General features: G+C 52.4%; 1 protein-coding gene across 2 annotated transcripts in view; it reads left to right on the top strand.

Moving 5' to 3' along the window:
* The window catches only part of TARS3 (threonyl-tRNA synthetase 3), a 52,509-nt gene that overhangs the window by 8,701 nt on the left and 31,797 nt on the right, over nucleotides 1–12,011 (top strand). For both annotated transcript variants that reach the window (XR_011380440.1, XM_051822271.2), the window contains exons 4-9: nucleotides 592–715; nucleotides 3,589–3,710; nucleotides 5,722–5,839; nucleotides 7,581–7,645; nucleotides 9,792–9,870; nucleotides 10,418–10,564. Coding sequence is in view for 1 of the 2 variants with exons in the window: in XM_051822271.2 (XP_051678231.2) it covers nucleotides 592–715; nucleotides 3,589–3,710; nucleotides 5,722–5,839; nucleotides 7,581–7,645; nucleotides 9,792–9,870; nucleotides 10,418–10,564 (655 nt within the window). In the remaining variant the exon portion in view is untranslated. The remainder of the gene's footprint in view (nucleotides 1–591; nucleotides 716–3,588; nucleotides 3,711–5,721; nucleotides 5,840–7,580; nucleotides 7,646–9,791; nucleotides 9,871–10,417; nucleotides 10,565–12,011) is intronic.

The following is a 12,011-nucleotide window of genomic DNA, read 5'->3' as shown; positions in this document are numbered from 1 at the left end:
AGAACTCCTTCGGGTAGTGTGATGTCTACCAGAAATCTTTAAAGGCAGGAGGCCCCTGACCCAGCAGTTGCACTTGTGTGGACTGGTTTCCAGAAAGCAAGGCAGGAGACATGGGTGTGCGTGTGGATGTCTGTGCCGTGTGAGTGTGAAGGTGACCTCGGTGTGCCGGAGTCATGGCCCCTGTGATAAGTGTTCTCCCAGTGTTCTTCCAGCTTTGGAAGTCCACCTGCTGGCATGGAGAGAGCAGGCCATACAGTTATGTTGGCAGCTATGTTTCTGTGAAAAGTGTATGGGGGTGGGGTAGGAAAAACATGAGTCCCTCAGGTACAGAACCTCCCGAGTGTGGTTGTTTCTGGATGTAAGATGCCTGAGTCATTTCTAATGTTGTCTTTGTCCTTTGTTTTCCAAGTTGCTACAGTGAAGGTGTATTACTTTTGTACATAAAATAATTGTCACAAAATTTAAATAAAAATCTGTCCTATTATTTTACATTTGTACTTTATATAAAACCTAGAAATTATTTTTCCCTTTTAAGGACTCATTTAATACGCGGTAAGATTAACCCCAGGTGGCTTCTCTCTCTCTCACTAGCCGAGAGCTGGCGGAGAGCGCTGTGGTCGCCAAGGTGGACGGGGAGCTGTGGGACCTGGACCGCCCTCTGCAGGGGGACTGCACCCTGGAGCTGCTCACGTTCCACAGCGAGGAAGCCCAGGCTGTGAGTGTGCCACATCCAGCTGTGAGGGGGCTGCTGACGCCGTGAGCCGCCTGATGCGAGAGGCCATGGGTTGACGTCAGGGGGGACACTTCTGGCCTTCTGAGATTTAGAATCTGAATACCAGAGTTCCATAAACATTGAATACAGTGTTCCTTGTGGAAGGAATACATACAAATACATCAATTTTTAGGAAGTTCATATTTATCATTTTTAAATGATTTTTTTGAGATTTATTTTATTTATTTGAAAGAGTTACAGAGAAAGGTAGAGACAGAGACAGAAAGAGGCCTGGCCTTCCATCTGGTGGTCCACTGACCAAATGGCTGCAATGGCTGGAGCTGAGCTGATCCGAAGCCAGGACCCGGGAGTTCTTTCCTGGTCTCCCATCTGGGTGCAGGGGCCCAAGGACTTGGGCCAGCCTCTGGTGCTCTCCCAGGTGCGTTAGCAGGGAGCTGGATTGGAAGTGGAGCAGCCTGGACTCAAACCAGCACCCGTATGAGATGCTGGTGCTGCAGGCTTGGGCTTTAACCTGCTGCACCACAGCACCAGCCCCAACATGATTGTTTCTTAAAGTTAGAATGTTTCATTTATTGAATCAATGTGTATTAGAAATGATTAATAGATTTTAAACATGGATTTAATAATTTTTAATTTAAAAAGTTACTCGGGAGGCAGAGAGAGACAAGAAAGCCCCTGTCCACTGGTTCTTGCCCCAGATGCCCTCCGTGGCTGGGTGAGGCTGAAGCCAGGAGCTCAGACCACGCTCCCATGAGGGGGCTGGGACCCAGCTCCTTGAGCCATCCTGCTGCCTTCCAGGATCTGCACTGTAGGGAGCTGGGCCAGGAGCAGGGCGGAGGAAGGAGGTGTCCCAGCTGGCATCCTAATGCTGTGACAAATGTCTGCCCCTACTTTAAAGTTTGATGTGTGCGGAGAATTGGAAAAGATCATCAAAACTCAAATATCCTTCAAGTACTTATTAATGTACATTTTTATAAAAGACCACGTTTTCATGTAGGTTTCTGATGTCATTGTCACTGTAACTTTGCTGTCTCCCTTCAAGCAGTTTCTCTTCAACTCCATGATCTCCCGTGAAAACCTAGTGTATGATTAGCTTAGCTTACACTGATTGTGAAGCTGTGCTAAATTCCTTAATTTCTTATTCCAAAATATAAGAACCTCATTGTAATTTCTGTGTAAAATATGTGAAGTATAACCATCAAACGGTTAAACAATACAGTGGGAGCAACCCATGGTTAAAAGTGACTCTGAAAATACAGTTCTCTAAACTGCTGACGCCTGCCTCAGCCAGGCCTGCCCAGCTGCGTACCAGTGCTGCCCGTGTGCGGCCTCCACTTGGCCGAGGTGCAGGAATCCTCAGTGCGTTCACCGCGGGCTTCTTGTCTCTGTTTGCCCTCCTCAGTGTGCTGCCCGAGTGCACACCGTGAGGATCTGTGTGGTTACCTCACTGCCCCCCGCCAGCTGTATCCGCTGGTTTGTGGGTGGACCAGAGCAGGAGACGACACTGTCCAGATGACTCTGAAGCTGGCCCCTTCTCCACTGACCTGTGTTCGTTCTCTCACGGCTGCGTCCAGGGACTGCCTGCTTGCTATTTTGATCCCTGGAGTCCATTCCTCTACGGCTGTGAAATGCTTTTTTTAGAATGGAAATGGAAGCATTTCTCTTAAACCCCTCTGTGTATCCCATTAAATCTGGAGTAAAACCCAGACTCCTCCCCAGGGCCTGCCTATGGCTGCCGCGGGCCCTCCCTGGCTCGCTGGGGTGGGGCGGGGCGGGGGTGGGGAAGGGGTCTTCGTTGTTGGGAGATGATATCCTAGAGCTCTCTCTCCGTCTCCTCCATCAGCTGTTACTGTGTGAGGGCAGTGGGTCTGTTTCATTCACGGTTGTGCCTCCTGCACCCGAGAGTACGTGGCTCAGCAGATACCAAGGTGTGGACCGAGCCCCAGAGAGGAGCTTTGGGCTGTCCTCGGCAGCCTGGCAGACCACACCCAGCCCCCTGCCCTGGGGCCACTGTCCTCTTGGCTCTGAGTGCATGTGTCAGGCAGCTTTCTGGTTGTGACTGGCACCTGCTTAACAGGGCTCTGTCAGCCCCAGACAAGGGGTTTGAGAAAAATATGCATGGGTTACAAAAATTTGTTGAACCAAAATAAACTTCCAATTCCATTTTTCTCCAACTTTTTGAGGCATCCTCATATTTCTTGGTGTCTCTGGTTAGTTTGGGTTTCTAGATGAATTCTTTGGGAATTCAAACCCAGTCCACTCTCTGAACGTGTAGAGCCAACGAGCCGGTTAATGGCCGCGTCCACACTGCTCGGGGGTCCCTGGCGGCCAGCAGGGGTTCCCTGGTAGCTTTTCTTTCCTGCCGTGGAGAGGCAGGTCCCCTAAGGGCGGTGCCGTCTGCAGCAGGCCCTGCAGCTGTCTGCACCCAGCTCAGGGAGGCTGCCCCTGGGTACAGGAAGGGCACTAGGATCTGGCACTTCCTGGCTGTCCCCTCACTCGGGGCCTGGGGCGCCTTTGTGTGGGCTGCTCTGCTGGGCCCTGCTGGGTGTCCCAGGTGGCTGGTCCCGTTCCCCGGAGTCAGTGCACAGGGAAGCAGATGATGGAGGAGCTGAGACCCGGCTGCACTGTGGCAGAGGTTTACTCCAGAGCTGAGCAGAGAGCTCTGGCGGACCGCAGGAGAGCTCAGACAACATCCTGTCCCGTGGGCACTGAGGAGTCTCTCTTCAAATCGATGCTGCCCTCGTGTCGTGGTGCTTGTCCCCTTGAACTTCATCCCCTGCTTCCTCACGCCGGTTTGCTGCAGATTTCTGTGACGCCGTTTGGTAGCTGACGGGCTGTGTGTCCTGTGCGTGCAGGTGTACTGGCACTCCAGCGCTCACGTTCTCGGGGAGGCCATGGAACTCTACTACGGAGGCCACCTGTGCTACGGTCCGCCCATCGAGAACGGATTTTATTATGACATGTTCATTGAAGACAGGTAACCCCGCTGAGGCTGACTCGTGCACATGGGATTTGGTGTTCTGCGGTGGCTACGTCTTAGCTCAGTCACTACGTACTGCAGATTGTGATTACAGATTGGATGGGCATTTTTGGAACAGTGAGTTTAGATTCAAGGGTAACTTCTCAAGCTGGTTTTTTTTTTTTTTTTTCGCCTAGAAGGAGGCTGTATGCTGTGTAATCTAGCAGTGCTCACTTAGACCAGACCACAGGCTTGGCTCCTGGAGAGCAGTTAGTTCAGTTCTGCGAGGGTACGGTCACCCTCAGCAGACGTCTTGCTGTGTGGAATGCCAGGCCGGGCAGCCTGCAGAGAAGCTGGGACTCCCTAGGCAGCAGGCCCAGCCCCAGTGCACCCCCTGCCCTGCACTGCCCACCACCCTGCAGGATGTCCGCAGCTGCACAACTGAAATCCCAGGGCCCTTCCCGTTCCTCCCGGCCCCTCGGCGTCCCCATCCTGCTGTTGGTGCACGTCTGCCACTTTTCTAAGTGGTTTTCCTGTCTGTCCCTCCTGCTCTGACTTCTGCCTCAGTTCAGACCCTGCCCCTCGTGCTGGACAGTGCAGTGTAACTCACCTTTGCTGTCACCCCCACTCCTGCCTCATGACCCCCTGCCCAAGCGTCAGCACCACGTCACTGCTGCCGACAGACTTGTTCCGTCTGCACTGTTGCACTCACAGCACCGTTTTTGTCTACGGTACTTTTTTTTTTAAGGATTTATTTATTTGAAAGTCAGAATTAGAGAAAAACAGAGGTTTCCATTCTCTGATTCACTCCCCACATGGCTATAACTGCCAGCACCCGACGAGGCTGGTGCCAGGAGCCAGGAGCTTCCTCCAGGTCTCCCACATGGGTTGGGCCATCCTCCGCTGCTTTGTCTAAGCCATTAGCAGGGAGCTGGATCTGAAGTGGAGCAGCCAGAACATGAACTGGAGCCCATATGGGTGGCACAGGCAGCGGCTTTACCTGCTAGGCCACAAGGCTGGCTCCTGTACACAGTGCTTCTGAACCCAAGTGTGGGTTTTGTTTTTGTTTTTTTTTTGCTATACCAACAGTGGAGTCTAACTCTGGACACCATTTAGGTATCCAGCAATTCAGTTAAGTTCTGTCATTACCCAAAACTGGCACGGACCCCACAGGTAGTGGGCGCAGTTTCACAACACTGCCCCAGCTGACCGGGGTGGAGAGTGGCAGGCAGTGAGGGGCTTCTCTTCCCCTGTACCCTGGCTGTGTTACCCGACGCTTCCTCAACCCCATTGCTTAGGGTTTTGTTTCTTCACATGCAGGCTGCTTAGGGGAGTTGAGTGGCCGTTTTGCTGCGTAGGCACCGTTGGTTAAGTCATTGGCCTGTGACGTTGCGCTCGATCTCCAGCCCCTCCCCACTCCACAGAGGTTGGGAGTAGGAGCTGAAGTTCGAGCCAGGCTGGGCCAGTGGTCCGGGAAGGCTAAGGGGACATTGAAGCAGAGGCCAGAATGGAGGGGGAGCAAGCCCTGAGGATGCGGGGGGTAAGTTGTAGACATCTGCAGGGAGACTGTTTCAGGCCCGGTGGGCCTGCCCTGGTGTGGGGGTCAGCCAGCCTTGTGTGAAGACAACCTCCCAGCTGTAAGGGTTTGGGGGCCTCAACCAGGGAACAGCTCCTCCCAGCCTGGACCACAGCCAGGAGGCCAGGGACCGGGTGAGCACTAGTGTACTGTGCCCAGCAGCGTCCCGGTGGGTTCAGGATGAGGCAGACCCTCTGGGAGCAGAGTCCTCGGAGCCCTTCAGGATTTGCTGCAAGATCCCCTAACGGTTCCCTGTGGGTTGAAGGCGCAGGTCAGCCTTCATTGAGGCCTCTGTCTGCTCTCCAAGCAGTGGGAGAGTGTGCAGATGCCTGACTTTCTTCAGCCCCAGGGCAGTGGGACACCAGACCAATTTAGAAAGTGTGTCCGCAGCGCCCAGAGCCGCGGGAGCAAGGGCAGGAAGGGTCTGTGCTGAGTCCTGCCTGCTCTTTTCAGAGCCGTGTCCAGCACGGAGCTGCCGGCCCTGGAGAACATGTGCAAAGCTATCATCAAAGAAAGGCAGCCTTTTGAAAGACTGGAAGTCAGCAAGGAAGTCCTCCTGGAGATGTTTAAGGTGAGGTGGAGACACTCCCAGAATGAAGACCTCTACCAGGAATGTTGAAAGCAGTTCCTGGAGGTGGTCCTTTCTCCCCCGAGGAACCGACTGCTCGCCAGAATGTCCCAGAGTCTGGAGCCCTTGTCACGGTGCTGGCCACTTGCCGTGACATTTCCCTTCTTTCTCTAGTGCCTGACACTAGACACTAGACACTAAGGCAGACGGAGGTGGATCAGGGGCAGGTGGATGCTCTTCATGTGTGTGTTTACAACTCTGATTAATTCTGAGTGTTGCTGGTGTCGGACTGCTGTTCCCACGACCCTTTCTAGGGCCTGCATTAGCGGGAAGCTGGGGTCGGGAGCTGGAGCCAGGGCCAAAGTCAGGAGCCTGGAACTCCATCTGGTCTCCCACATGGTAGCAGGGGCCCAAGTTCTTGGCCATCTTACACTGCCTTCCCAGGCACATTAGCAGGAAGCTGCATTGGGAGTGAAGTAGCAGGGCCTCAACCCGGTGCTCATTTGGGATGCTGGCATTGCAGGCGGCAGCTTAACCCACTGTGCCAGTGCCAGCTCCAGATGTGGGCACCTTGCCTGTTCTGTGTAGAAGTTTTCAAAATGTAATTATATCATCAGTTAGCATAATTTTGTTTTTACACAAATTAAAAATGTAGCTGTGTCCTCAGAATTTTATTTATTTCATGTAGTTAAAATCAGATATTCTAGAACAGTGCTGTTTGGCAGAAATGTCATGCAGCCTGCAGATCTGAGCCGTGTGCACAATGTTAAATTTCTGGGGGCAGCGCGGACTGAAAAAAAAATTCTGGAAACTATGATTTAGAAGTAAAAGAAAGGTGAGATTATTAAGATACCAAAAATTCCATTTCAACATGTAGCCATTATAAAAATAATGAGCAATTTTTTAAAACTTTTATTTGAAAGGGGGGGGGGGAGGGGCGGGCAGAGATCCCCCATCGACTGGTGCACTCCCCAGATGCCTGCGACATTCAGAACCGGACCAAACTGAAGCCAGGAGCTGGGCGTTCAGTCTCGGTCTCCTGTGTGGGTGGCAGGGAGCCGGGTGATTGAGCCGTCACCTGCTGCCTCTCGGGGCGCACGTCGGCAGGGAGCTGGCCCGGAAGCAGAGCAGCCAGGGCTCCAGTATGGGATGGATGCAGGCGTCTCAAGCAGTGTCTCAGCCACTGCCCCCAACACCCACCCCAACAGTCTGTTTTATATTCTTTCTTCCCACACCACACTCTAACACGCAGTCTGTTCTGCACTCCCAGCACATCTCATTTCAGTTGAGTCTTCTTATTTTTAACGATTTATGTACTTATTTGAAAGGCAGAGTTACAGAGAGAGAGGGAGAGACAGATCTTCCACCTGCTGGTTCACTCCCAAAATGGCTAAAATGGCGGGGCTGGGCCAGGCCAAAGCAGGGAGCCAGGAGCTTCATCCAGGTGCCGAGACCCAAATACTTGGGCCATCTTCTGCTTTCCCAGGAGCATTAGCAGGGAGCTGGATCAGACGTGGAGCAGCTGGGATTCACACCTGCGCCTTGTGGGATGCCCGCATTGTGGGCAGCTGCCCACAACACTGCCCTCTTGTGGCCCCTGGGCTGGAAGTGCAGCTGTCCGTGTCTCTCGTGGCTCAGCTCCTAAGAACATCACAGGCTACCTTGCAGTTTTTATTGAAAAAGTAGAGTTGTGTTTTTCACTTAAACAGTTTGTGTATTAGTGTGTAAATGTTTCTCTTTGTAGTACAATAAATTTAAGTGCCGCATTCTGAATGAGAAGGTTGACACTCCGACAACCACGGTTTACAGGTGGGTGTGTGTGCATGGTTTTCAACACTGCTCTCTGGTGGAGGTGAGGGCAGGGGCAGGAACAGGGCTGGTTTCTACTGGACAGTCTGTCCAATGTCCCGTGGTCAGCGCACTGCAGTGAGCAGCTCCGGAAGTTTAGGACCTAGGGGAAATGCCTGTCTCCTCCTTGGCACTGACACAAATTTTATTTCTGGGCGTCAGCTGTGATGGGCTCTCTCTCCCTGTGGGTAAGATTGTGTTCGCCCGACACCTTACCTCCCGGGGAGCTGAGAGAGAAGAGCGCTTCTGTTCCATGCAGCCACACTTCTGTTAACAAGGCCGTGGCCGCTCCTCTCGCCGTGGTCTCTGCTTACACTGCACTCCCCACGGCCCACGGCCCAGATGTGCCAGCCTCCCACTGTAGTAGGGTTTCACGTGGCACAGAAACAAACTATAGACACAAAGGCAAAAAAGCCAAGTGCCTTCAGTGCCGGAATCGCTTAGCCTAGCACTGGGCTCCCGGCGCCTTTCATCCGCCCAGTTTCGGAGCTGCCCTCTGGGTCCTGCTGTCCTTCTCTGCCCACCAGCTGGACGAGTGCGGCTGTCACGGCCCCATCTTGGGAGCCCTGATGTGTATAGGTACGCTCACGGATACCCCTACCAGGGACACGTACATCCCACATCAGGGCTTTATGGTTCTCTGGTTTAATTATAATTAAAGGTGGATCCCCTTTGTGCAAAGCTGATTTGACCCTGAGTTGGAATACCACGTTTATCTTATTTTTGCTACTCTTTGATGACCTGATAACGTTTTTATTTATTACTTGAGTCAAGTAAATGTTTGTGTAACCGTTTTAAGGTTAAAAATAAATGCAGATATGGAAAAGGTGTGCTCAGTTTCAAATTCCTGGCTTCTTTTGGTGTTGTAAAAGAATATTTCCCAGGTCAGTTTTGACCATTTTTATATCCAATTTGTACAGCTTATATTTAATTCTTGAAGGAAAAAAGAGCTTTTCCCTGTGAGTGTTGAAGGATAGGAGCTTTGAAAGCTTTCGTGCCAGCAGGCAGCCCTTTGCCTGCGTGCTGACCTTCCTCGTGGACAGGAGCGTGCGTGAAGCCTGGTCTTGCAGAGAACCGGCGTTCCCTGTCTAGAGCTGCATTGTGTTTGCTTGTCTGGGAGCCAGACCCTCTGTCTGCCCGTCATGGCGTTCACTCCTACTTGAAACGGGCGGAAATCGTGAAGGCAGTGCTTCCTTCACTATTTTTCCTTGAGTCAGTGATGTTAAGTGACCCTGCCTCTGATAGGGCTTCACATTTTGACTCGGTTAGTATCTGTACTGCTTACGACACTGGGGTTCTGGTTCATTCTGTGTGCAAGGGAAGCCCCAGCTACAGCCTTGTGTGTGTTATTTATTTATTTATTTTTTGAAAGAGTGGACAGTGAGAGAGAGAGAGAGGGACAGAGAGAAAGGTCTTCCTGTTGCCATTGGTTCACCCTCCAATGGCCGCCGCGGCCGGTGCACCGCGCTGATCCGATGGCAGGAGCCAGGTACTTCTCCTGGTCTCCCATGGGGTGCAGGGCCCAAGGACTTGGGCCATCCTCCACTGCACTCCCAGGCCACAACAGAGAGCTGGCCTGGAAGAGGGGCAACCGGGACAGAATCCGGAGCCCCGACCGGGACTAGAACCCGGTGTGCCGGCGCTGCAAGGTGGAGGATTAGCCTAGTGAGCCACGGCGCTGGCCCAGCCTCGTGTGTTTTAATCCCGGTTTAATAAACAGAAACACCCCGTCGCTTCGTCATAAAACCAGACGTCCTCAAACACGCACCCTGCTGCATGACTTTGGAATATGCAGCTAATGTGCTGTAGTGGATGTCGGACGGATTCGTAGCTCCCTGATTCCATGGCTCTGGAGGTTCTTGAGAGCCTTGGGCTGTGGTGGTTAACATGCACGGTTTCTTTCGGAAGATGGTCTTTGGATTTTGAATTTGAGCAAAGGAGAGTAGGCTGGGACCCTAGCTGGATGCATTGCTTCACTCCCCGACCCCAGATGAAAAATGGCCCAAGACGTAAGTCAGTGAAAGCCCCCACGTCAGCCGTGAGAATGTGGTTGATGATGGATAGTCGGTTGCTGTAACTGCTGGGCATGGCTGCAATGTCCCTGCAGGTGCGGTCCACTGGTTGACCTTTGTAAAGGGCCCCACGTGAGACACACTGGGAAGATCAAAGCCATCAAAATTTTCAAGGTGAGGCTTGACTTGTTTATCAATGTAGCAAACTTATGTAACCTAGATCGTAAGGCATTTTAGTCCTATCTTTTATAGCCTGAACATCATGATGTTTTAAAATACTTCATTCTTACTTGTCTAAAAATAATACTTTTGTGAATTTTGACAGTTAGAACGCCATATATGACGTTTATCATTTAACCTTATTGTAAGTGTTAAGTACATTTCTTTTTCGTGTATTTTTAATTCTGTGCAGTGGTTGTCTGGAGTCACCTAATGTGAGCCAGACCAGCTGTTTGCATGGGAGAAAGGTCTGCTCCAGGAAGAAGAACAGGGCGTATGAGGGTGCGGTGGGCTGGGTGCTGCCCTGGGAGTCGAGAGGGGTGGGCTGACTGTGCGGTCCCAGCCTCTGACAGCTCCATGCAGGCCTGGACAGTAGCATCCCCAGACTGGCTAGAATCAGCGTCAGGGTCTTCTGGCACAGGTGCCTTCCCAAAGTCAGTTATCCTGACGAGCTGGTGGCAGAGGTGCGTATGTGCTTACCAAGATCTTGTGTGATGCTTAGAATTCTTCAACTTACTGGGAGGGCAGTCCTGAGATGGAGACCCTGCAGAGGATCTACGGGATCTCCTTTCCCGATAACAAGATGATGAAAACCTGGGAGCAGGTCCAGGAGGAGGCCAAGAACCGAGATCACAGGAAAATCGGGAAGGTACGCCCCCTCCTCATTGCTGCTGGGTGGGAACCTGCCTGCCAGCTTCCCATCATGCCCTGTCCTCGTCACTGCTGGTGGGAACCTGCCTGCCGGCTTCCCATCATGCCCCGTCCTCATCACTGCTGGTGGGAACGTGCCTGCCGGCTTCCCATCATGCCCCGTCCTCGTCACTGCTGCTGGGAACCTGCCTGCCGGCTTCCCATCATGCCCCGTCCTCATCACTGCTGCTGGGAACCTGCCTGCCGGCTTCCCATCATGCCCCGTCCTCATCACTGCTGCTGGGAACCTGCCTGCCGGCTTCCCATCATGCCCTGTCCACGTCCCTGCTGGTGGGAACGTGCCTGCCGGCTTCCCATCATGCCCTGTCCACGTCCCTGCTGGTGGGAACCTGCCTGCCGGCTTCCCATCATGCCCTGTCCACGTCACTGCTGGTGGGAACCTGCCTGCTGGCTTCCCATCATGCCCCGTCCTCGTCACTGCTGGTGGGAACCTGCCTGCTGGCTTCCCATCATGCCCCGTCCTCGTCACTGCTGGTGGGAAGCTGCCTGCCGGCTTCCCATCATGCCCTGTCCACGTCCCTGCTGGTGGGAATCTGCCTGCCGGCTTCCGGTTATGCACCATGAAGTGAAATTTTTGAAAAATATTTTGTTTTTCCTTCTCTCTTCTGTCTTCTATTTTTCTGGCTCTTGTAGTCTGCCATTGAACTCTTGCATGATAATACCCCAAATATCTTTTAACCTCTTTCCTTCTCATATCTTTTATTAGCTTTTAAAACTTGTATTCTTCTCTTATTTTTTTAAAAAGGTTCTATTTATTTTATTTTATTTTATTTTTTGAAAGATAGGTAAATAGACACAAAGAGATTTTTCATTCACTGGCTCACTCCTCAAATAGCCAGGCCTAGACCAGGCTGAAGCCAGAAACCTGTAACTCCGTCTAGGCCTTCCACATGGAGGCATTTGGCCGTCGGCGGCTGTCTCCCAGGGTGCGCGTTAGCAGGAGATTGGCTCAGAAGTGGAGCGGCCGGCAGTGTAAGCAGACACTGTGCTATGGCTGTGGCCATCCTGAGTAGCAGTTGAACTGCTGCACCAAAATACCTGCCCCTTTGCTTGTTTGTATCTAATAGAAAGTGTTGTTTTTTTTTTTTTTTTTAACTGTGCACAGTTGATGGCAGCCTTGGCCTTTGAGAGAGCAGTGTGCAGAGACGTGAGGTCTGACAGAGACAGACCTGGTTTTCATCAGCTCTGTCACTCAGAGCTGTGTTAGATGGTAGCTGTGCTCAGTCCCTCGTGGAACTCCTGTCCTTGTCTCTCTTGCCGATGGCTTTGCTGGGCTGGCGTGAGTACGGGCATGGGTGGCGGTGCCTGGCTCTGGGCGGCCTCAGTAAGTGGCAGGCATGAGCTACTGGGGCATCACTTAAAGCCCACCCCTGCGGTGAGCTTCT

The sequence above is a fragment of the Oryctolagus cuniculus genome, chromosome 12 (assembly GCF_964237555.1).
Source record: "Oryctolagus cuniculus chromosome 12, mOryCun1.1, whole genome shotgun sequence".
Classification (NCBI taxonomy): domain Eukaryota; kingdom Metazoa; phylum Chordata; class Mammalia; order Lagomorpha; family Leporidae; genus Oryctolagus; species Oryctolagus cuniculus.
This window is presented reverse-complemented; position numbering and strand designations above follow the sequence as displayed.